At 38.9% G+C, this 26,832-nt stretch overlaps 2 protein-coding genes across 2 annotated transcripts; one reads left to right on the top strand and one right to left on the bottom strand.

Annotated features, from left to right (window-relative positions):
• The first annotated feature begins 5,430 nt into the window (after positions 1-5,430).
• Positions 5,431-12,430, top strand: RPL18 (ribosomal protein L18). The gene is made up of 7 exons (XM_072427219.1): positions 5,431-5,559; positions 7,371-7,457; positions 7,538-7,645; positions 8,357-8,455; positions 9,239-9,362; positions 11,099-11,168; positions 12,310-12,430. Exons 1-7 carry the CDS (start codon positions 5,557-5,559, stop codon positions 12,383-12,385), a joined length of 567 nt encoding a protein of 188 aa, XP_072283320.1. The 5' UTR covers positions 5,431-5,556; the 3' UTR covers positions 12,386-12,430.
• Positions 12,431-12,580: 150 nt separating this feature from the next.
• On the bottom strand, positions 12,581-25,773 carry LOC140341439 (uncharacterized). The gene is made up of 5 exons (XM_072427217.1): positions 25,404-25,773; positions 23,676-23,838; positions 21,712-21,971; positions 17,708-18,235; positions 12,581-15,774 (listed from the first exon to the last, which is right to left on the bottom strand). Exons 1-5 carry the CDS (start codon positions 25,509-25,511, stop codon positions 15,250-15,252), a joined length of 1,584 nt encoding a protein of 527 aa, XP_072283318.1. The 5' UTR covers positions 25,512-25,773; the 3' UTR covers positions 12,581-15,249.
• Between the last annotated feature and the right edge of the window lie 1,059 nt (positions 25,774-26,832).

Genomic DNA, 26,832 nt, shown 5'->3' with positions numbered 1-26,832 from the left:
TAAGAAAAAAGGAAAGGGAAGGCTATTTAAAAGGCACCTATTATTCAAAATTATAATAGAATAAAAAATATCATTTTGAATAATAGGTGCCTTTCAAATAGCCTTCCCTTTCCTTCTTTCTTAACGAATTTCTAGAATTTTTTGAGGCTAGGCACATACCGGTTAACCAGTTTACTGGGGCTAATTGAAATTTCCTTCTGGACAATTTATCTTTTGTGATAGTGGTATTCATAATGTAAACATTAGGCTTGTTAAAGTGGAAATGGGTTGTTCCTATGTGCAGAATTTCAATTGTTCCATCAACTTCAATTGTTTTATTGAATATTATTGTAAATAGTGCCCAAGTTTCTCCAAGCACCACATCAGTTACTTCTTCCAAGGCTGTGTTAGGTGCTGCAGGGTAGTGGAGCTATATGGTGTGCTACAAGGTGAGAGGTCTGCTAGATTTGTGTGATGTGCTGCAGAGATGGAATTGTGTGATATAATGCAAGGGTACTGGAGCCTTGTGGTGTGCTGCAGGGTAATAGAGCTGTGTGAAGCATGCTAGAGATGTGTGATGTACTGCAAGGTGTGTGATTATGGCGTAGGGATGTGTTATGTGCCCCAAAGTGCTAGAGTTGTGTGATATACAGAAGAGTGCTGGAGGTGTGTGATATGCTGCAGAGTCCCAGGGCTATGTAATATGCTGCAGAGTGCAGAACAGATAAATAAACCTTCTTTTTGTGCTGCTGACAATGGTTTTACCAGACAGGAAGCCATGGTAACTGTACATCAGGGATACATCCTTCCACACTCTATTCAACACAAAGAAAAATAAATTCTAAACATACACTTCAACAATGATATGCCATGTGTTTTAACAGACAGTAATGCCTAAAGATTTTATCATGGGCTGAGTAATTAAAAGTTCAAATAAATTTCTAATTCGCTGCACTTTATTTTTTTTGGGTAATGCCACATGATTTTCTTTATTATTCCCTAGCAAAGACAAAGTTTGTTTCTTGTGGCTTCTTCTTTTAGATCATAGCTGTCTAGCAATCTGTAAATAGCAGTTGTGAATACTCAGAAAAGTTCACTTTACCTTTTGCGTCTGTTTATGATCTATAATGTTTTTGTTGTTTTTTCACCACAACACACTGTAGAAGTGTGTTACAATGCAAAATGAATTGCACCACAATGCACATGTACAGAAATGACAGGAGCATATGCTCCGCAAGGTGTGGACTCCCTGTTAATCTGTACCTTGTGTGCTCCACTTACATGGCTAGATGAAGGTTTACAAGAACTGGCTTGTGATGGAAGGGGAAGAGTTGGGTGCACCCCTTTTCGGCTCTGTTCAAGCAACAAAGAGCACCTCACCTGCTGCTTACAATCGCCCTAAATCTTGCCATAGCTCGCTGTAGGTAAACAGCACCACTCTGCACTCATGAGGATTGAATGATTGAACCATCTAGTCTGCACACTCATATACTCATGCTGTTTTGAACTTGGTTATCACATAATGGTTCTGTGAGTACCCCTTTGGGTAAAGTGAGTCTCCTGTGTGCATGTTCTATGTTGTTTTTTTCTACTAATAATTTTGCTAAATGCCAATGTGTCTAGTAGTGAGGACAGAGGGGATTACCCTAGCTCTGCATTAAACCCATAAAACAGATAGACTTCCTATCAGACATGCTCCTTTGCATTACAGAAACAGCTTTTACGGTAACTATTGCAAGCCCTACCCCAAGTTTTCAGGCAACCTTTTTTATCTTTTTTGTCAGATTCCACCTTGCAACTGATTATCTGCTTTTTGTTCTCTTTGACATTTATTTTGCTCTTTCAATGCCTCTTTGAGAATTTGGACCATCAATGATTCCCCTGCCTTCACTTTCAAGAAGCCCTGGGAGGCCAAGAGCATTAGGCTGGCTGAGATATTGAGACTGATTTATTAAAGCTCTCAAAGAATGAAGAGAATACACTTTCAGCAGTGAAGCTGGATGATACAGCAAACCTGGAATGGATTTTCTAAAAGTAATTTGCTATTTGTTAGCAAATTTGTTCAGTCCTGAACCAGATCCATTCCAAGGTTGCTGGATCACCCAGCTTCACTGATGAAAGTCTATCTTCTCCAGCCTGGGAGAGCTTTAATAAATCAGGTTCAGTGTCTGCTGCCAGAAAGGGTTACCACACATTTTCCAAGGTGGGAAAACTTCTGAGATTTGAGGGCATTTGGATTACCTATCCAATGATTGGGTACTGGCCTGTCTTCAGTACCCTGGGTGTTCACCAGGATGTTTTCCCCAGTATTGGCTCTTCTCTGGATTTTAAGGCATCCCCATGATTGGCCCTATAATGGATACTGTCCTGACCACTGCTGTTGCATAGACTAATATTGGAGCCAATGCAGGTTCTGAAAGATCTGTGATAAGATAATATAGTTTTTGTTTTATGCTAATCCCAAATGAAGCCACCATATCTAAAGAATGGTAAGATGTTATATATTTGATTTCTGTAAGGCTCACTTCACTAGTCAGTGGGCCTATCTACCTGCTCTATTAATGTCTATGGGGTTTTACAGCATAGGCAACACTAGATGTAAATAAAATGGTGAAACACTAGATATTTGGTATGTATGTATCAGTGTATGGGAAAAACAGGGTACAATAGGTTAGAGGAAGAAAACAGGATAATGGAACAAATAAAAATACAATTATCCTTAAAACACTCTTGAAACTTAACCCGGACGATCAGCACTAAGTAAAGTTACATTGACAGATCGTGGACACATCTTCCTTCCTAACCCTAAGCTAGGCTTCTTATTGGCCTAGTTTGAAGTTGAAGTCAAATTCAGGTACCTACATTGCTCCTAATAAATAACCTTACATTACATTTAACCACCTGAGCGTTACACTGAGGTCTAGATTTCTGTTCCAAAAGCGTTACAGGTTTTCATGAAATTATTTAAAAAAAAATTTCATGAAAAACAGTGGATCACTTTTGGTACAGAAATCTAGACCTCAGTGTAACGCTCAGGTGGTTAAATAAAAAATGAGAGTACTTGTTTATTTACAACCTTGGGTGTAATCTATAAAGTGACCGCTAGATGGTACAATATCCAGGAAACTGCAATGTATTTTAGTTTACTTTCACTGCAGCATGTTCTGCTGGGCTGGATTAGTTTATGCCATAATGAAGTAACAAGTATGGTGTCACTTGGTCTAGAATAAAATATAAGATTTTTGCATATTTACACTTCATGGGTCATGTAACTGGAGGCATGGCAGGAGTGTGTTTTTTTCCTAACATTCTTTGTGCTAATAAAGAATTCTCTTTTTAATTTCAGGAAATTGTGAGGCCAGAGTCTGTGTTCATAGCGAAATTTGGGAACATGACTTAGATGAACTAGAAAATAGCCAAGTGGAGATTTATTATTATCATATTATTATTATTATTATTATTATTATTAATAATATTAAACAGGATTTATATAGCACCAACATATTATGCAGAGCTGTACATCAAATAGGGATAAGTGTGTCCATTAACATGTCAGACAATTTAAATTATCTTTCATCACACATGTACAGTCAATGTCTGGTGCCCCTACAATGCAATATATAAAAAAAGATATACAAACATTCTGCAGGGCACAGGGAACACTGGGAATAAAGCAGGCTTAGACTTTTAGTGTCTGCAGTGTTGGGACTTGTAGTTCACTAGTAAATCTGGGGAAAGATGTCCCCTGATGAAGCCAATACAGGCAAAACACGTCAGGCTACGAGCCCTTATTACCTTATGTAACATCATTATCAGCCAGGGATCTTTTTGTCTAGTACACAGGTCCAGTATCCCCCAGCTTTGAACAGGGAATGGACCTCCGAATCCTATGGATTGCATTTGTATTGAACGTGTGTTTTATGCTATTAATATAACTCAATTATTACATTTCTATTATATTGCCTACAAACTCCAGCTTTTTTCTCTTTTATTTTCATTACCTTGTAGTTCACTACATGCACAGCATTCTGGGGCTTGTAGTCCTAAATGGCAGAACTTGTTGTTACCTGTAGTCTTCCAGAGTCCTCCTGATTTGTTTCCTCTTCTCTGGAAGTTCATGGACTATTCAGCACCATGACCAAGCCTTTGGCAGGTCTCACGCTGCCCTGCCATCTCCATGTTAGTGATTAGAAGAATTCACCCAGAGGGTCAGCAAATCAGATATTAGGCTGCAACCAAATTACTATACCAGTATGGGAGAATTCACAGTTATTATTATTGACTCCATGAATATGATAAAGGAAACTTAGAGAAACACAAATATACTTAAGCTACGTACACACTTCCAATTATTATCGTCGGAAAACAAACGACGAACGTTCCTGCACGATATATATGAACGATCGTATAGCACCGATCCTGCACATAGAGGTAACGACACGATCGTTCGTAGATATTGTACACCGTTCGTTCATCACGCATGCTCAGACCATGGACGATCAACGAACGACCGTACACACGAACGATGTTCAACGATCGTCGCCCAATCCGATCCGCCGGTCCGGTCGTTCGTTTCCAACAATTTTCCTCGTTCGTCTGCGTCGTTGGTTATTTTTTTACCAACGATTTTTTGCCCAATTGATCGTTCGTCGTTCGATTGGAACGATAAAAATTGGAAGTGTGTACGCACCTTTACACTACACTTTTATCTCCAATTGGGAAATGATAAGGTGACCCTGTCTGCACAGGTAAAAGGTAACATACTTACTGGTGGCCTGTGTATCATAAAACCATGCATTGCTCCCCAGCCATGGCATTTATTTTACACTTCTTTGAGTGTCCAATATTTGTTCCTCCACTAATTGCTTTGCTTCCTCTTACTGCAGCCTCCATAATGTTGAATGAAGAATAAACCATGGCATGCAGCAAGTGAGCAGGTATTACACCTATCCAGCTGGTTGAATACTTGAAGTAGAGAACAGAGAAGTGACAGCGTTATAAAACCCCAACACCCCCAAGAAAATAATGCTTTATTTTTTAACACATTATTATTATTGTTATTAATAATTATAATAAATAGTATTTATATAGCGCCAACATATTATGCAGCGCTGTACAATAAACAGGGATTATGATAAAATGTTCATTTTAGGCCTGAAAATTCTCTACATTACGTAAATATATTTTCTTGGGATGGATAATCCAAAGAATATAAAATATAGTTTGTATGTCACATGTTACTTTTTTTTAAAAACCTATATTTACAGTAAAACACCACATTTAATCCAGTTGCACAAAACAGAAAATAATTCACAGTTTTTATCAATAAAAACACAAGACTGTGTAAAATACATGGTTAAAAAAAAAAAGTATGATACTTAAAATGTCTAACAATAATAATGAATGTACATGAGGTTCAGGTCAGTTTAGTCCTCCAGAGGTCATAGAGTAGAGCAGACGGAGCGCTTTGGTCGCTGGCTGACTACTTCCTTTGCACGAGTTTTCCCATAAGCCCTTGCGGCTCCTCCTCCTCCTTCCTTTCCTCCCCGAGAAGCCGCTGCTGTTACAGCCGCCATCATGGTGAGAGACCTTATTGGAATTTTATCCGCTGCCATCCCACCCTTGTGTCACCTAAAACTCAGTTATCATGGCTCTGCTAATGTCTGTTGAGTATGAGGCTTCGGGCTGGGGCAGTATGGACGGAGAAAATGAGCAGGGTGGCCGAATATTGATGGAGATGTGGGGTTAGCACTGTATGTCCGCGCGTAGTGCAGGGTACAAGTACGTGTCAGCGGGGGCTCAGTGTGTACGGATTGTTAGTACATATAAAGTTTATTGAATAAAGTGAGAGAACTTAGAATACAGATGTGGCTGACCGAGGCCCCAATCATTCAGTGAGCAGACATAGACCCTGACCTCACCTGATGCATTGTGCTCACTACTGGAGGTGACATTTTATTCCTCATGTTGGTTTCCTGATTGGGGTTTAGTTGTGTTATGCTGCTGTTATATGTAGAATGTTCTATTTATCACCCAGTGCATTGGGCCTATTGGTAACTATGGGTTTCAGCGTGTCATACATACATGTGTGTGCAGCCCCACATATATATGATTTGAAGGGCCCCCCTAGCTCTGAATGTGCAGCCCCCCCATATATATGATTGGAAGGCCCCCCCTAGCTCTGAATGAGCAGCCCCCCATATATATGATTGGAAGGCCCCCCCTAGCTCTGAATGAGCAGCCCCCCATATATATGATTGGAAGGGCCCCCCTAGCTCTGAATGTGCAGCCCCCCATATATATGATCAGAATGGACCCCAGTCATGTTACGTTTCTCTGATTAGTGTCAGTAAATCTCTGGTTAGTTATGAGCTGGTGTTGGGCCATTTGGTTAGATAATATGTGGTAGCTACACATTGCTGGAGATTATTTTACTAGTTTATTGTAATATGTGCAGAAAATGACATAATTTTATGTTGTGCATTGTATGTATGGGTTGCAGTTTATTATTTGCACCCCTCCATGCAATGTGTAAACCACAACACATAAAGAACATGTATTCTGCAATGAATGTCTTTGCCAAATCACTTTCATTTTGTTTGTGTCTTCATATTTGCTACTAAACTGCTCCATACTTCTTGGAGTAACTTTGACATCTGTCATTTTGTTACTTTATAATATTTGGGTCTTTGTGGATCTTAAATTGAGTGGCTAGATTTTAAAGTGAATGGCTAGACAAGACTTTTGGGTGAAGTGACGAAACGTGAGACACTGAAAGTATTGGTGTCTGTGTTCTCTTTAGGTAGATTCCTCTGTTATGCAGAAAGTGTGAATCCATTCATAATATATAGTTGTGTGTGTGTATAGCAAGAAGAATGGGAATATTCCTATGTGGGACACTTGTACCAGGTGTAACTGAGTGTAATTTCCCTCATTTTGCCATTTCCTGTTAAGGGAAATCTCTCCTATAGTACAAATACACCAAAAACATGGTGGGGGTTAATCCTTCCATACTGTTATAAACTCAATTCAAGCTCTACCTGTCATGTTAGGACAGGGAAATCCAGAGCTCTTCTGTCAGGCTGGCATGTGAATCCATTGACTTAGAAGGCGGCTGCCCGTTCGTTGAGCAGAAGCCCTTTAAATCTTGGGAATGTTTTTTTAATTTTGGTGATGTTCAACCATAATTAACCTGAGCATTCCATCCCCTTGCTCTTCTGTGATATGCAGCGTTGTATATTACTATTATATTACTAAAGCCTGTTCACACTGTAGTATATTATCTGCTTACTACTATGAACTCTGTTATGTAATTTAGTTCATTAGGAAAGAGCTATGATTGCATGAATATGTTGTGAATATTTGACTAACTCCATGAATTTCTTTTGTAGGGAGTAGATATCCGTCACAACAAGGACCGCAAGGTGCGGCGAAAAGAGCCCAAAAGTCAGGATATCTACCTGAGACTTCTGGTTAAGGTCAGTCCTATTTGTATTATAGTATTGCTGATGGCCAACTATGAATTTCAACACAAGTGCTAAATATTTATTTCTTACAGTTATACCGATTCTTGGCCCGTCGTACAAATGCCAGCTTCAACAAGGTGGTTTTGAAACGTCTGTTCATGAGCCGCACCAACAGGCCACCCCTGTCTTTGTCTCGTTTGGTAAGTATTAAATATTGTAAGGTCGGCCACTTTACAGAGAATTCATTTTCTTTGGAAATTTGGCCCGCTTTTTACAGTTTGCATTTAAAATGATTGCAAGAAAGTGTTCCACCAGCCTTTTTAACTAATAATTCAAAGTCTGACCATGGGGTGGGTTGTGTTTGGGCAGAAACCCTTAACTTGGTCTCCTAGGTTGGTGATCTGGCTTTCCTCTACTGCATTTAAAAAAGCTTGTTAAACCTTCCCGCCCTCTAGCCTTTTCCTGAAAATGGTTTGCTGATGCTAGCTTTGTCCTTATAAAGAGCTTTAGGTTTATTTGTCAGCACAGAAAGCTACTACCAGTTTTGTTCTACATGTCTGCATTGCAGGGGTTTCTCATCATTTCTTTTGTGACAGTGTTAAATAGTAGATGAAAGGGAAATAGGAAGAATGAGAGGTTCACAATTTTTTGGCAGTGTAGATTGAGTCAAAAGTGCCTACAGTTGTGCCCTATTGTATTGAGTTTAAAGATAGAGGGGGGAGAGCCTTGTAATTAGTAACAAATATTGCAGCCAAAAAGTCCAAAAGCTAAATAAGGGCTTGATTAGTATAACCAGCCTCTAAAAAAAAAAAACATAATGCTTTCACTATGAGATTCCATATTCTCCTTGGTTATATATGAAGTACCCAAAATTACCATTTTTAATTTTTTTTTTTTTTTTTAATGTTCAGATTCGTAAGATGAATCTTGCTGGACGTGAAGGCAAAACCGCAGTGGTGGTCGGATGCATCACAGATGATGTCAGGATTCAAGATATCCCCAAACTCAAGGTACATATCATTCTTCTGAATAAGTATGTGGTTATTTGCTAAATATTTCAAATTATAATTTTTGATCACTTGGCTCCTTGTGGTTAAATGAAACCCTGTGATGAATATACGGAGTACCATCACTGTCTTTGTAAAGCTGCTAGCTGCATGAAATTAAGACTGCTTGTAGTCATTCACTTAGAATGCAGAGTAGGTTGGAATTCCAGTCTACATATTGTCTTAGGACCATGATTTCAGATTTATATTGGATTGGCAATGTTAACATTTACAGTGTTGTGTTAGTGCTTGCATTGCATAGATTATCACTGCTACAAGACAATAGGAAAACTATATTTTTTTACACGCAGGAACATCTCATTTTTTTCACAGAATTCTTCCGATGTGTTGGGGTCTGCTTATGGTATCAATTTCCATTGTGCCAGAAGCACATACTATTTTAAAAAAAAGTTTGTGATGTTGTTCTGCATATTAACCAATCAGATTCCATCATTTAGTATTTTGACTAACTAGTTGCTTTAGGACTTAAGATAGCAGATTAAGCATTCAAAGTGTTATGCTCAGAATGGTGTAAAACTTTTATATAGATAATTTGTATTTTCACCGTATGCGAGCAGCAAGTTGAAGCTATACATTTGCCCATAATACTAATAGCAGATGCAGGTAGAGGCTAAATCTCGTCTTTAGTTCATGTTAATAACACATTTTACACACTGTTTTATCTGCTGTTTTTTTGGAATTTTATGTTTATAAATTATATAAAGTAGCTTTACATTTTTCTCTCAGGTGTGCGCACTCAAAGTGTCTTCTGGAGCACGCAGAAGAATCATTAAATCTGGTGGAGAGATCTTGACATTTGACCAGTTGGCTCTCGCTGCTCCCAAAGGCCAGAACACTGTCTTGCTTTCAGGTACACTGGCTATAAATACTTCCAAAGTATCATGTTTTATTATCCTCATTAATGGGTTTTTAGGGTTCCTAAATTATGTTGCTGCCATTAACATTCTTAAAGAGGAGCTAAACTTTTCTCATCCAACATTTTTGCTGTAGTCTGGATTCAGGAAATGTGGCCCCCTTGTTTGGCCAGGCTGGAATATATTACCTCCAGTGCACTCGCATGGGAGTTTTCATTCTAGCATCAAGATTTGTATGCGTAATGTGCAGCTAAAGGCTGTGAACAGGCACATAGTTTATTACAGAAGAGACATAGCAAGTGACCACCTGGGTGTTGGTCCTCTCCCTTGGAGAGATTCCCTTCCTTTACTGCTGACCACATTCCCTCCAAAGGCAAGAATCCTTGTCGGCTTTATATTGTTTTCTTTGTCCCATTAGCAGATTTTACTTATCTGACAAAGCTATTACCTCCCTGGCGGTAACCCCGAGTGGCTCAGGGTAAAAAAAACATGCTCAAAGCGGTAACCCTGAGCCACGTTTGGGGCGGCTAAAAATAAAAAAAAGTAACGACTTGCCTGGTCCCATCTTCGTCATCCAGTGTCCTGCCCGTCAGATCACATCCTCGGGCTGCATCCTCTGATCTGTCTGTCTGGCAAGTGCACTGACATTCCCTGGGAGTTCACTGTGGCGACGGTGCATGCCAGAGAGCGTGGCGGGAAATTCAAATTATTTTGTATTGGATTCACTATAAAGTAACTATTGAATCCAATACAAAGTAATCCTTTTATTATATATGCTACTGTACAGTTATATTACAGGTTTCAGTATTTTACTGCACCCTTGTTTTAACAGATTTTTTTATTTAAAATGTATTAATACATTTTTTTAATATTGGACATATTTTAGTGAGTTATGCCTAAGAATTGTAGTATACAGAAATATGAAATGCTTTGTTTATATCTGGGGCTGGGGTATATTGTGGGTCCAACAAGTGTATCTGTACATCTGCATTAACCCCCCTAGCGGTATTCCCGAGTGTATCACACTCAGAGTACCTAAAAACATAAAACCCCACTTACCTTGCTTCATCAGCATCCCCGCAGGTCCTGGGGACATGTCCTCCTCCGATCTCCAGCCGTGAAGTGCAGAGACGATCTCCCGGTGACGTCAGTGCGGGCAGGAGAATCGGCGGGAAATTCAAATAATTTTGTATTGTATTCAAAATAGCTGGATGGAGTCCAATACAAAGAAATCTTTATATATATATATATATATATATATATATATATATATATATATATATATATATATATATATATGCTGCTGCAAGATTTTTGTTAAGTATAATATTACATTTATGAAATATTGGACATATTTTAATGAGTTATGCCTAAGAAATATAGGCCTACAATGTAAAATAAATTTCCATGCAAAAAATTCTACTGCTTTTTGCGTGGGAATACGGACAGAATTAGACCTCTAGGGCTGTTAATCTGTATGGTTGCTGACTTTTTGAACCCTAAGAGAGGAATAGGTAAACACTAAAAAGCCAACCCGTCATGAAAGAAATCTTAGTTTCTGGCGATTTTTTACACTTTTTGTAAATACTAGAGGTTAACAAATGTCTACAACAGTTTGTCTATTTTTGTTTGGCTGTTAGTTTGCATTGCAGACGAACCACCAATACTGTACGTCTGTGTATTTACAGACATGACATATAAAGATTCGCTAACCTGGTAATCTTTCTTTCAGGTCCTCGCAAGGGACGTGAGGTGTACAGACACTTCGGAAAGGCACCTGGTACTCCACACAGTCACACCAAGTAAGTTGACTGAGATAATATATATAAAAAAAACAATTCTTGTTTGGAACGAAGTAAGGGCTCCAATGGATAGGTTAAACACTCTGGTGCTGTTTGGGTATGGTAAAAGATAATTTGCTGCTCAGAGTACATCTCTGCTAGCTTGTCAACAGACATGAGCTCTGATAAAGGTTGTGGGGTGTACTCATGTAAGCTGTGATCAGATCATAAACATTATTGAAGCCCCTCAATACAACTGATTGAGGATGGGAGATATGTTGTGTAGCCTGCAGAACTATTTTCTCTTGTATTTTTATTTATCATCCCTGCCTGAGGCTTTTTTTCATTGTCTAAATGTATATTTAAAATTTTAGTTTTAAAAAGATAAAAACTTTCAACCCCACTTTAAATACCTACTCAAGTATTTAAATATTAAAACATGGCATCCTAGCAGTTTGTCATACTAATTTAGGAACAGTAAAGATATATAATAGAAACGCTGGCTGTCATTTGAAAGTGGACCTTACACTCAGTTAGTCTGTGTATGCTGACTAGACCCATGCTTTAAACCTGTGGTGGCACGCCTGGACAAGGATGATGCAATCATCCTTTTTGGGTAAAAATCCTTTGGTGGAATGGGAAATCGGTAAATCCTCATAAGAAAATATTTTAGCAATGGTTTAGGGTATTTTCTGGTGAGATCTGGCCTGCTCTGTGTTCCAATAGACAGACTTTTTTCAGGATGGTGGCCCCTATGCAGAGTGATGGGTAGGATCGGGGAGAGGATAATTCAACTTGACCATTTTTCACCTACTTAAGTAGACAGGGGATCGGCCTAGCCAGCACACGTGGGCTTTCCATTTTGAGTGGAAGCCTTTAAACCTTTAGGTTGCAATGAAGCTTATTTAAAGCTCGATAGTATTTTGAGTAGTGGCATTCCCATAATGATCTGTTGCTGTTCCCCAGACTGGAGGTGAATGGTGCTTCCATTCAGAAAGTTATTTTAAGTTAACTATAAGCCTTTCAAATGCATTGCAAAAGACTGACATACAGCTATATACATACTGAAGCCCATATGTACCCGCCCTAATAAATATTTGCAGGTAAATAAACCTTTTGTGTTTTGTTTTGTTTTTTAATATAAATATATTTTTCTCCTTAGGCCCTACGTTCGTTCTAAGGGTAGAAAGTTTGAGCGCGCCAGAGGACGCAGAGCAAGCAGAGGATACAAGAACTAAATGTGCCGTCTGTGCTTTGTACACAATAAAGATGCTAATTCTTGATACGCTCTTCAGTGGGTTTTATTAAGTTTAAAAGTTGCTGGTGTTTCTAGATGGATGTATGGTCACTGAAAAACTACATTTACCATCTTCTCCATTTTCTTTATAAGTCTCCAGTTGTGTCTGCTATTGGGAGACAAATTCTGCAGATATGGAGAGCCCAGGGAAGTAGTGCTCATGAATGGCACTGTAGTGGCTAAAGCAATGCTTCATGTTCAGCCTTTGGCAGAAAAGTGATTGTATTACTCAGCTTATATCTGGGTAGATGCTGTAAAGCATATACTTTGCAATGAAATCCCTGTAGACGTGTTTGTTGAAGGGATGTTGATGAATGTGATAAAATGATTTCCTGGCCCCAAAACTGTACATTCCCCGGCAATGTAATCTACTTTTTTAAAAATATGCTACAAAGGTTTATGTATTAAAGAAGGCCTTGTCATATGACATGTTATTTTGAAATCCTTAATAGTTTATGTAACTAAATCTAATTTTTCTTTTTAAAAAACTTGGTAAACTTGGTCTGGGCAACAAAGCTTCAAAAACAACTTTCACACCTTGAGAGTCTGGCAGTGTGCATTTGGCATAAGCCAACTTTGTTTTTTTTTATAAATCTGTGCAGCACCCTAATGGCCCCTCCAGTCAGTTAAAATATGCCTGTATTGCAAAAAGAACAGAAACCTAGTGATGTCGCTGGGTTTAAAAGATGTATGGGTATGTAATGAAAATCATTTTTTTTTCCTGCAGCATGTTGAGAAAGGAACCAGGGAAGGCACAATAAAAGGGTAAACTTGTCTCCCAAAGGTTGTGAGCAGGTTCATGTAGTTTTTTTTGTACATGTCATAATCACACTTAAAAATATAATTTCTAAAAGTAGCAACTGATTGCTATACAGTTACAACAAATGGCTAAATATGATGAGGCCTACTCAAATACATGTAGTAGTAGTTAATTTCACAGTGCTCCTAATGTTTAAAAGCAAAATGTCCATTTGCATTGCGATAGCCACACAGGAAGTATGGTTGGGATGGCTGAGCCACTAAAGTTCTGCATTCATAACTATCTTAAAACATTCTTCAGCCCCTGTTTAAAGCTTTGAGCAGTTTTAAAGCCTTTATAACAGATGCCTGACCACACTGCTGAAGTGTACAAGTCCTTAAATACTTGATCTGCAGCCCCAAAAATCTGGGCAGGTCATGTATAGCATATGTAAACCCAATTCCTAGAACAGTGATTTTCAACCACTGTGCTGTGAGAGATCTTTAGGTGTACTGTGAGAAATTATCCAATTACCATTGTCGTGTGTCTGCTGTAGTGACTGGCAGAGTAATGTAATTCTCTTCCATGTCAGTGGGTGGCAGTAAGGTAGCTTAATTGCCGTGTTTATTTTAAGAGATGAGAATTAAGCTGCGTACACACGGCAAATTTTTCTCGCCCGATAATCGGTATCGGCCAATTATCGGGCGAAAATCTGCCGTGTGTACAGTCGGTCGTCGTCCATCGTCTGACGACCGTCCTGGCGGATCCACGGACGATGGACGACGACCGATCCTAATGAAAGGGAAGGGGAGAGCGCGCAGCAGGGTGCCGCTCCGTCGCTCTCCCCCTCCCCTCTCCATAGAGCATGAACGGTGCTGTATGTACAGCATCGTTCATGCATCGTGCAGTCTTTTCTCGTTGGAAAGGATCGTGAAAGATCCTTTCCAACGAGAAAAATTGCAGGTGTGTACGCAGCTTTAGCTACAGATTGTCATTTTGTAACATTTTTGATTTGTGGTGTGCCCCAAGATTTTTTCAATGTAAAAAAGGTTGAAAAACACTGCCCTAGAACTTCATATGAACTTTACATTTTTCCAAAATCTAGCTTTTTAATTTAGTACCTATAGTGCTTACCTTGATTTTTATTCAGGCATTACCTGTTAAAGGCTAACAGATTTGTCCTACTTGTGCCCCTGAAATTGCACCGTTAGTCATTTCTTGGAACTACCACTAGATGTTTGGAGACACAAAGTGCACCTGTACCCAGGGTACTAACTTTTTACATATTCTTTACAAGTAGTAATTGCTTTATAACCAGCCACATCTGACCCCTGCAACTGTTAAGTATTTATATTATTTATCTGGCTAGTGCACATATGTTGCGGAAGCTACTTCAAATAAATTTCTGATCACATATTTACTAGCTATTTAAATTGCCCAAGTTTGTGACTCTAGACCAGTGTTTCTTAACCGGGGTTCCTTCGGGGGTTTCTTGAGCAAGTCTGTGACACTCAGTCTAGCGGACACCAATGATCTAGCTATTTGTAAGGGTGACATTCTTTCGAATGGCCAGTGGTGTAAACTACATTCTTTTAATTGAACACCACAGTATTGTCAGCTGTGGATATAGTAATTATATTTTCCCTAAAGACCTGAAAGTTATTTCAAGGGGTTCCCCATTGTTTAAAAGTTCACAAAAACACTGCTCTAGACTAAACACAAATGGTAGATTCTTTCACAGGACTTAGAGCTGCATACTCTGGTATGAAGAAATTATTTATGAAGTATTGGAGATAGGTGGCCAATAAGTGGATATTCCTGCTGCCGTCCAGGTCACAAGAGGATACAGCTGTAATTTGAGATCTCCACTCTAGAAGTACATTTTTTTTTAACAGATTACTTGGATGGTGAAGATTTTGGTCATTTTGTTTTGAACATATTTGGTATCAGAATAAAGATCAACACAAACCAACTTTTTACTTCTGTAAAACTAGCCCAAAAAAAAAATATTTAGTGCAAAAATATAAAACTAGACCTACACAGGAACTTCTTTAGATTTAGCAATTTTAGGATAATCCCATGGGATCGTGTAGCAAGCAAGCCAAGTAACAACAGATTACCCAAGCTCGATCCACCTGTGCCTCCATATTTTGTGGATACACACACTTCAAGAAACGAAAGTTTAATGCTTTGTCTATGAGACTCAAGAGACTGAGGACTTGTCTGCTCATCTCCTGCTGCTGGAGGGTCAGCTGGACTGGAACATTTTTCATAAAACTTGGAAAGTGCAATGGTGGGCTAATTCCACCCATTATTTCTTCCTGTGGTTGTCCATCCATGACCTTGGTAGCAATTCCAAATGGTACACTTGATGAAAAAGTAATGAAACCATTGGAAGAGGCAATAGCATAACCTCGCCTTAAATAATGGTTTCTTGATGGGTGTGTAGAAGCTGGCTTTGTTCGGTCCTTGGCCTGAACTTCAAAGAATAGATCTGTACAGTCCATAATGGTACAGTTGAGTCCTTGGTACTGTATTGTTCTTTTGGGCTCAAAAAGATCCAGGTATCTGGCACTGTACAAAATGGGTATCTAGAAATGGGAATAGAAAACTGAACAGATTGCAAAGAAACACAACCAATCATCAATTGTCTAGTCTGCAATTCTTATAAGCACTATTTCTTACATTTTGACTCCACTGTCTGGCCCAGCTTTTCCACCTCTATTTTTCAGAACCATAAGACGCACTTTGTTCCCTCCAAAAGTGTGTGTGCCCCCCCCCCCCCCTGCAGCATGGCCCCTTCTGTTCTGCAGCCTCCCCTGCCCGGATTACAAAAAAAACATTAAGCGGTCCACCCCTACCTTAGCCTATCTATCGCAGAGCCCTGCCTTCCCCGTCCCTGTGTTTATCAGCAGCTCACGTCTATAGAGATACTGGGGATGTGTTTCTGTGTGAGAAGGCTCCATGTCACAGTGGTAGAGAGTGCAGGAGGAGGACAGTGTGAGGTGAGCAGTGCTGGGTTACTTGTGCAGCAAGTCCTTATCTTATGACAGGTGAGCTGTAGCTTTCCTGTCACTATAGTCTTGTAGTGCAATGTGTAATGTGCAATCTCTCTCGTTAAATATTATTCTGCTATATTTTAATAAATATTTCTTTGAACAATTTGGTTCAGGTTTTTTTTTTTTGTTTTCCTCTTCTAAAACCGGGGTGCGTCTTATGGTCAGGTGCGTCTTATGGTAAATGAAGCTGGTCAAACAACTCCTTATCGGGGGATCATTCCTTGTATCCCCTGCTGAGAAAACTGCATTTCAAACAATCCAGATTACTGCGAGGAGTAGGACTGGGTTGGGTTCCTGCCAGGTTTTTACTACTATGCAAAGCTCCAGAGAAATGTCACCTTACTTCTTTGTCCTGACATAATTTTAATAATGCTAAGGGAAGGCTAGAAGTCAGGTTCATATTATTGACTGTGTATCTGTTGCAGAGTCCCCTCTAATAGAGTCCCTGTTGGAGGTAGACATGAGACTCTCGTTCTCTAACCATTCTTCAAACTAACTAAAAAAAAACACTTTTTGACAACACAGCAGACCAGGTTGTCCATATCTTTCTACTTTAGCCTGAAAGCATCTGTTAAGTTTGAATAAAAAAGGAATAACAATGCTTAGAGCAGCATATTGCCTGGGGAGATTTCCTTTCTAACACCTTAGGGTACTGAAAGCAAAGTGTAGCCTATTTCAGAGCTCACACATGAAGGTGTTTCTTTGTCAATTTGCTCTCATTGATTTTCTCTAAGCCTTAAGGTGTCATGTTGACAAGTTTAGCAGCTGTGCAAGTTGTTATGGATTTTTTTTAGGTATTAATGAATCCCACTCTATAAGGTTTCTATTTATAAAACAGGGAATCAGACATTCCCTCAAAATTTCCTCTCATCTTCCAGGTCCATGTGTTTCAATGGCAGTAACTGATTCCCATCAGGGAATGTTTGAGCGAATGTCAGATTGCCTGCTTTATAAATAGAGCCCTAAGAGTATTTGACAACCTGGGTAGATCATTGTATAAGGCCAATGATCTACCCATTAACTTAATTATGATGAAAAAATTATAATATTATGAATTAAAAACACAACACAGTGACAACTTATGGCGAGTTAGTGACTTATAGACGTTGTCAGTGAAGAAATTTCCCTTACCTTGGTGGTCAGATCATTTGAACCTTGGTTATCCCTGGATGATTACCTCCAAATGTGGGTGGGTAATGAAGAAGTTTATATTAGTGGTCAGTAATCATAATCCACAATTACTAACAGCTCAAGGAACCCCTAGTAACATCAAAGGAAACTTAGGATTCCATGTAACCTTGGTTGAGAAAAGCTGTTGTAGATTGAAGACAAACACTTTGGGTCTATTAGAATAAATAATTACTTGAGCTCATAACCAATAATATTATAGGCAGCAGCTGTTCTAGTTCACTGAATTCTCTGAACAAATCCTGATTTTTAATACAATGTCACTTAAAGATGTTACCTGAGTTAGCCTTGCATGTAAGAGATCTGTCCAATTCAGCCAATACCGGGAAACAGTGGACTCAGATACTCGGAATCGAAAGGCTAAATCCTGAAGCAACAACCCCAAGCGCAGCCTTGTGAGGACAAGAAGAAGCTGGTCTTCTAAGCTCAGAGCACTCTGAGGTCCGACCTCTGATCTTTTCCGGATTTTCCCAGAGCACAGTTTGTGGTCTGCAGTAAGAAAGCTGAGGAAGTCCGTGAGATGCTCATAGCAGTCAAAGCCTGTATAGAATCGTACCCACTTGCTATCATTTTTGATGTTGTTCATACAGAATCCTCCATCATTCCTGCTGTTCTCCTGGTGCTTTACCTGCTGGCCCAGGTACAGGACGGTCCCAGAACTTCTCTCCAGTTGTTCTTCTAAGTCTTTGTTTTTCTTCTCTAGAGTCTCATTCTCACAGCGCAGGTTTCTTACTTCTGATTCCAGCTGGGAAATCTGTTGGCTCATGTCAGTCATCAATATCCATCTCTCGTTCTCCCACTGCTCCTTTAATTAGGAAAGTAGAAAAAATATAAAATAAGCCCAAACTTCAAAGAGGTGAAAACATAAATTCATGTCTATGCATTTGTTGGGTCATAATTGTTGAATTATCAATAATTTGTTAAAGGTGGTATGCATGTGTGGTAGGAACACATCAGGGCTGCAGTGTGCATTATATTTTATATCCCGCTCTGGCAACTAAATAATTACATAGTAGGTTAGGATGAAAAAAGACATAAGTTCATCAATTTCAACCACTAGCGAAATAAAGTTATCCCAGATATAAAACTTCAACGGGGGAAAAATATTCCTTCCCGATTCCCTGATTCCCTAAGGCAATCGGATGTTCCCTGGATCAACAGTCACTGTTATCTTTTCTTTAAAGCCTTAATACTCAGTTATATTCTGTGCTTCCAGAAAAACATCCAGCTTTTTCCTAAAGCAATCTATAATAGTTGCTGAAACTACTTCCTGAGGGAGCCGATTCCACATTTTCACAGACCAGTTCACCATTTTCACTTACAGTGAAGAATCCCTTCCTTATCAGGAGCATATACTTCTTTTCCTCCAGATCTCGAAATGAATAATTGGGAAGGAAGTTCTCTATATGGACCATTTATATATTTATACAGGGTGATCATATCCCCCACAGGGTGATCATAAGTCTCTTCTCAAGGAAGAATAGATTCAGTTCAGCTAATCTCTCCTCATAGCTGAGCTCCTCCATTCCTTTATTAGTTTAGTTGCCCTTCTCTGCACTCTCTCCAATTCCACAATGTCCTTTTTGTGAACTGGTGCCCAAAACTGGACTGCATATTCCAGATGTGGTCTGACCAATGCTTTGTACAGGGGTAGGATAATGTCTCCATCTCTGCAGTCTATTCCTCTTTTATTACAAGAATGAACTTTGTTAGCTTTAGATATTGCAGCTTGGCATTGCATGCTGTTATTAAGTCTATGATCTACCAGAACCCCCAGATCCTTTTCCATTTCTGACCCCCCCCAAATGTATTCCCCCTACACAGTATGAAGCATGCATGTTGTTAGCTCCCAAGTGTATAACTTTACATTTATCAATATTAAATGTCATTTGCCACTTGGCTGCCCAATCAAACAGTACATCCAGGTCTGCTTGTAGATTATAGAGATCTTGTATGGACTTAATTCCATTACATAGTTTGGTGTCATCTGCAAACACAGAAATGGTACTTTCAATCCCAAACTCTATATCATTTATAAAGATGTTAAACAGTAAAGGTCCCAACACTGAACCCTGGGGTACTCCACTAATAACCTTAGACCATTCAGAGTATGAATCATTAATTACAACTCTCTGGATGCGATCTTTAGGCCAGTTCTCTATCCATTTACAGATTGACTTTTCTAAACCTTTTGACCCTAACTTGCATAATACCCGTCTGTGGGGTACGGTGTAGCAAAGTCCAAGTACACTATATCAACTGCTGTTCCACTGTCTACCTGTTACTTACTTCCTCATAATAAGAGAGTAAATTTGTTTGACAACTTTGATCTTTCTTGAAGCCATGCTGACCATCACATATTATTTTCTAGCAGAAGCTCCTCTATGTGGCTCTTTATCAAACTCTCTAGGACCTTTCCAACTATGGACGTTAAACTGGTCTATAGTTACATGGTAATGACTTTGCTCCCTTTTTGAAGATAGGAACCACATTGGCCTTACGCCAATCCATTAGTACTTTGCCAGTGACTAGTCTCTAAAAATAGAAATAATGGCTTTGAAATACCTGAGCTCAGCTCTTTGAGGACACGCGGATGTAATCCATTGGGTCCTGGGGCTTTGTCAACCTTAATTTTGCCCAACTGTTTCTCAATCATATCAATTTTGTGACTCATTTAAGGCAGTGGCATTGCTATTATGAATTTGGACTTGAGCTCTGCCATTTTTCTTTCGTGTACACAGAACTAAAAAAGGGTATTTTCTTTATCCTCAGTTACTAACCCAGAGACATCCTTTAAGTGTCCTACGTGCTCACATCTGATCTTTTTGCTATTAATATATTTTTTTAAAAATTGGGGCTTTGCCCTACTTTCCTTTGCAATCTGACTTTCATTTTGAAGTTTTGCACATTTTATCTCTTTTTTTACATCTTTTGTTTTATTCTTTATAGTTTTCAAATGATGAAGGTGATTCTTCATTAATAATTGTTTGGAATGCCCTTTTCTTGTTCCTTATGGCTTTTTTAACATTAGCTGTAAGCCACATAGGTTTTAATTTTAGCCTCTTAAACGTATTACCCATTGGAATATATTTTTCAGATTGCTTTTGTAGAATAGACTTGAAACATTCCCATTTCTGTTCTGTGTTCTTTGAGGACAATATTGTCTCCCAGTCCAAGTCACAGAGAGCTGTCCTTAATAATGGAAAATTTGCTCTCTTAAAATTAAATGTTGTTAGCTTTCCTGTTTACAACTTACATTAAATGAAATCATATTATGGTCACTGCTACCCAGATTCTCTTTTATTTGCACATTTGTTATAAGCTCTGCATTGTTAGAAAGAACTAGGTCCAGCAGAGTATCATTTCTAGTTGGGGCTTCTATAAACTGTGCTATAAAATTATCTTGTTTTAAATTCACAAATTTCCTCCCTTTTGCTGTTCCTGTGGTGCCATTACTCCAGTCAATGTCAGAGTAGTTGAAATATCACATGATTAAAACACTGCCACATTTTGCTGCGTAGTAGTTGATTGACCACATCTGTGCTAGTAGTTGATTTTCTATTTCTTCCTTAGCACTGGGGGCCTATAACAGACTCCAATCACTAATTGTGTGTTATTCAACCCCACATTCAACTCCACTCATAATGCCTCAACCTCATTGCTTGTTCCCTCTGCAATTCCTTCTTTCACATTCACTTTTAAATCACTTCCCACATACAGACATCACCACCCTTTCGTTTGACTCGGTCTTTATGAAAGAGAGTATACCCAGGAATATTGACAGTCCAGTCATAATAAAAGTGATAAACAATGCCAGGATAATTAAATTTCACGCACACTTTTAATGCTTATATTGCATTTTAATGTAATATACATACACTACCAAAGCACCTATGGTGCCTATCCTATTTTGGGGAAACAGCAATGATGACTGAAAAAATCCAACACAACTGTTACTACCTGCACCAAAATAAATTAGCCAGAACTTTTACAAGACATCAATGCATAATCACCCATTTGGGCTGAGATCTATCGATTTGGGTACCTGGGCACTAGTGGATATTTGCACACATTCCCTGGCATTCCCTAACATCAACTGCGACCAATGAAACACATGGACCTGGAAGATTCTCCACCAAGGAATGTTTGAGAGAATGTCAGATTCCCTGCTTTAAATAGATCTCAAAGTGTGTCACGGGCTCACCAGATGAAATTGAAGGGAAAATGACTGAAAGAAAAAGCCAGCACATGATTAGCAGCACTGTGACATTTGCATGTTACCTGCTGTGAATGACATTGCATCTCTTTGCTGCTGAGTGCTTCTTGCAGTGAGAGGAGAAGTTGGCTTTGCTGATGGGTTACTTTCTTCAGCTCTCCCACCATCTTTTTTAGGATCTCAGGATCATCCGGTACACAATAATCTCCATGGTCATGTAAAATATATTCATTCACTGCACTTGGGTCTTGGAATGTTGATTCACTTGCTTTCTCCATCATCTCTGCTGCCAAGACCAAGTCTCCAATACTGGACTGAACTTCCACTGAAAGAATCAGAATAACAGCTACATTATAGAACATAAAACAACAACAATCATCAACATCAAGTACAGAATTTTAGGAACAACACAAAAGTGGGATCATCTTTTAAAGACTATTAAACTGCAGTATGTATAGTACCATAAAATTATAATAGGAAAGTTATAAAAACAGTTCACAAAAAGGACATTGTGGAAATGGAGAGAGTGCAGAGAAGGGCAACTAAACTAATAAAAGGAATGGAGGGGCTCAGCTATGAGGAGAGATTAGCTGAACTCAGACTATTCTCCCTTGAGAAGAAACGTATAAGGGGGGATATGATCACCCTGTATAAATATATAAATGGTCCATATAGAGAACTCTCTTCCCCATTATTCACTTTAAGGCCAATACAAAGAACAAGAGAGTACTCTTTGCATCCTAAAGAAGTTTAAGCTCCGGATAAGGAAGGGATTCTTCACTGTAAGGTCTGTGAAAATGTGGAATCGGCTCCCTCAGAAAATAGTTTCAGCAACTACTATAGATTGCTTTAAGAAAAAGCTGGATGTTTTTCTGGAAGCACAGAATATAACTGGGTATTAAGGCTTTAAAGTAAAATAACAGAGACTGTTGATCCAGGGAACATCAGAATGCCTCATGAGATCAGGAATTTCTTTTTCCCTGTTGAAGCAAATCGAACCAGGGGTTTTATAAGGATTTTTTGCCTTCTTCTGGATCAACTATATGTCTAAAGAGTTTTTATCTGGAATATGTTTATTTCCCTTTGTGGTTGAACATAATATATATATATGTCTTTTTTCAACCTAACTGACTATGTAACTATGCAAGTTATGGCAAAAAACAAGAAATATCATATTTTATAAAAAAAATACAACTAAATGATTTTTTTTATTTGGATAAATTAAAAACCTGTGATTTTTTGTTTGCTGTCATTTTGTTCTGCTCACGAATGTCACCAGGAATGAAAGTGAAGAAAATCAGATATTTTATAGTGCTATTGGAAAATGAAAAGAGAGGGAATCTTCCAACTGGAATCTTCAAACTTCCAACACTTGGTACCCTGACAACTATGGAAAAGGGGATTTGCCTTACATCACTACTTAAAAAATCAGGCTAAATAAAGCCTGCTATGAACTGAGCCTTCTGGGATATAATGGAATCATAGCTTTGTAAATTAACCCCTGTTAGTCTACCAGGGTTCGTCTAGAAGTTGCTAGGAGTTTGTTGAGCTATGAACAACCTGTACCTCCCAGATCAGTTTAACTGACACCAATAAGTTTTTTGGCCATCAGTAAGGGTGACATTCTTTCCATTGGCTAGTAATGTTAGAGGCATTCTTCCTTCTGCACATCACACTAAAGTACTAGTTTTTATTTCAAAGGTTCCCCATGTTAAAATAGTTAGGAAAGGATGCCTTAAAATGTACCCATCAAAACTATAAAAAAAAACTGCTGGCAATTTCTGTCGGCTTGCATTTGATAATAGATTTTTTATTCCCCTAAAACTGTGACAGATTGTTGTGGTTCAAATTCTCCAAAATTCTCAACAAATTTGCTAAGCGTAAAGCTAGAGATTAGCAATGTGTCTTAGAAGTAGTCACTACAAATCAGCAGCAGCTCTTGAGGTACCTAAAAAGCATTAATTTACAGGATATGTATGCGAGACAAGGAAGTCAGTGAGAAACCTTTATATTTAAAAACAAATCACACCTGCTTCCTTTGACATCTGAGGAGAATAATTTTGTGCTCTATTCCTAATGTTTTTTCCATTTTTTTTTCTCCGGTTCAGCTTCCTCTTTGAGATGCTCTTGTCTTCTGCAACTTCTTGTTCTGTGACATAATCGAGATGACTAACCGTTGATATATCAGATTCCTGATTGTAAGGAAGAAAACATGTAGATATAATTATGTAAGTTCAGTACTGTCAATATATATTGACTTAAAAAAAAAAAGTAACATATATATTCGAGTATAAACAGAGACCTTTTTGATGTGAAAGTGCCATTAGAAAAACAATTTTTTATACTCAGCTCATACCACTAGATGGCATTATGTTCACATGTAAAGTGTTTAACAAACACGTGCCCTCTGAGACATTATTCAAGTCTGTTAAACACTTTACATGAGGACTTCATATTATGAGGGTTTCATAGTAAAAATGATAGAATTCACAAAGTAAGAGAAATGTCCTCTTTAAAACCAGTTACAAGTGAGATGAATATGATCAATAATCTAGGTATAAGAGATATAGAAGCTAGAGAGTGGGCAGTGAGTTTTTAAAGGTGATGTGTTGGAAAAATGGAATTCGTAAGAGTTCTAGGAACTTTGCCGGCACAGGTCTTGCTGAGTGTTCCCAGTATATAGTGGTCATTTTTTATACCAAAAAAGTAGTCCAAGAAGGGAGCTTGTAGGTAGACATTGATTAATAATATTATTAATAATAATATTAATAAAAAACAGTATTGATTTTAGCAACAACATATTACGCAGCGCTGTACATTAAATAGGGGTTGCCTATGACTGACAGATACAGACAGTGACACAGGAGGAGAGGATCCTGCCCGCATACAATAGGCACTTGGGAATCTAAATTGGACCATGGAGCAATGGAAGAAAGTGGTCAATCTAATAATTAACAATTTCCTATAGATTAAGCAGATAGGTGGGTGAATGTTGTTAACATGGGAAATAAAGGCAGAAGGAAGCACTATGGGAAGAATGCAGGCCGGTGGAGGCAGTGTGACTGTAGATTTGCTGTCAAAATTTGGTGCCATATACCACATAACACCTTCAGAGCTCTTGTGGAGTCAATGACCCTAATTTATTAAAGCTCTCCAAAGCTGGAGAGAATACAGTTTCATCAAAGAAGCATGATCCATCAAAACTGGAAAGGATTGGTCCAGAATTTAAAAAAAAAAAAAACATTTGCTAACAAATAGCAAATGACTTTTGGGAAATCCATTCCAAGTTTGTTGGATCACCCAGCTTTACTGATAAAAGTGTATGCTCTCCAACCTTGAAAAGCTTTAATAAATCAGGCCCATTGCTTCAACTGGTCAGACTTACTTTAGTGGTGCAAATGGTGGTACACAATATTAGGCAGGGGGTTTTATTGTTTTGGCTGTAAATGTAATCTTGGAAGTACTACTCTTGCTCTGATCAGACCCATCTGTACCACTCTGTGTATATAATTGTATGGAGGAGCATGTGACCTACTTCCCAGCTATGAAACACACGTGACCTGAGTGGCCAATCACCAGCCTTTAACATGGTCACATGATAGCATGCCAATCACTCGATAGTGTTATCAATACTACAAACTGTCAATAGTTGGTGATTGCTCAGAGCTGTCAGCACTCTAGTTGTCACCTATATTACATGAATGTGCAGAACTCCTGTTGTCACCTGTAATGGATCAATTGGAAGAACTCTTGTTACCTGTATCAGATGACAGCTGCTCTTAGGATCGCTGCTGGTGCCGTGCAGGGCTGTTCTGCTCTCCTCCTTCATTCCTTTGCACATCTCATTTTCACATACGACCTCCATGTAAAGGTAATGCGTCAATCAAACTGTGCAAATCCGACCTAAAACTAAAGTATTTGCATACCATGAAAGTATATGTACAATGAAAAGTGTATCCTTCCAGCATTGAACTAAAAGGAAGTGAGCTTAGCCTCGGTTTGAAAACAAGATGGCAGACGTGAACATTCCCTATAGATGAGTGTTTGCCAGGTTTAAAGATGGCGCTTGCCGTCTGATGTACTGGCAGACTCTGTGACAGAAAACCCCTCCCTGTCATCTGTTGTCTGCTCTCAGAATGCACCTTCTTATGCACTCATTTCCTGAGGTTTTAGTGAATGTTCGGTCACAGACATTCGCACGTTTTTACAAACTAGCTGCAGGAAGTCAGAGCAGATGCGTTTATTTATAACTTTAAAATCTTCATGTGCAGTGTAAACGCAATTCATCAGATTTACCCAGCCTGAGATTTCTTTAATGAGCTCACAGCAGCCTCTTCCTTGTCCACACATTGACCCATTGATAACCATAAACTCTTCCTTTGTCATTTCCTACTTTCACTTCACGTGTCCCCTTGTGTTCTGATATTCCAGGGCCTCGCATAGAGGATTACACACTGACCATTCAATGGCCACATTGAACTCATAGAGCTTTATTTAAAAAACATTCCCTCGGGTGAATCTTCCAGGTCCCAAGCGGGAATGTCTGTAATGGCGGTGATGGATTCTTACCAGGAAATGTCTGAGGGAATGGCAGATTCACAGTTTTTTTAAATGGACCCCATAAAGTATAACTATATGTACTTGTGATTGTAGTTCTTTGAATGATCAATGTGTTGACAATACTGCAACCCCAAAACAAGATCTCAAATGTTTGCAGCCTAATAAAGTGATACATTTCACAGAAACACTTCCTTCATCAGAGGCGGATGATGTACAAAGTCTGATGAAGTAAATGTTTCTGTGAAATGTATCACTTTAAGAGGTTATTATTATTAATATTATAATACAGTATTTATATAGCGCCAACATACTATGCAGCGCTGTACAAAGTCCATAATCATATGTGACTAATACAGTCTAAGGCAGCCAGCAGTCGCCAACAAGTGGTCCATGAGAAAATGTTTGTGGTTGGTGTGCCGCCCCCAGTAGGATCTGGAGGAGGACCAGAGGCGCGGACCATGTCTCCCATATGGATCACAAGCTCAGAAAGGTAGGCAGGCTGTGTCTCTGGACACAACCCACCCACTCTTCCATCCTAGGCTCAGACCTGCAATGGGAGAGTGGTCCGGATCTGGCATCATAACATCACTTTGCGGGAAGCTTCCTCCCCTTTTATGACACACGGC

The sequence above is a fragment of the Pyxicephalus adspersus genome, chromosome 11 (assembly GCF_032062135.1).
Source record: "Pyxicephalus adspersus chromosome 11, UCB_Pads_2.0, whole genome shotgun sequence".
In the NCBI taxonomy this organism is placed as follows: domain Eukaryota; kingdom Metazoa; phylum Chordata; class Amphibia; order Anura; family Pyxicephalidae; genus Pyxicephalus; species Pyxicephalus adspersus.
Note: the sequence above shows the minus strand (reverse complement) of the source record. Positions and strands in the feature narration are given on the sequence as shown.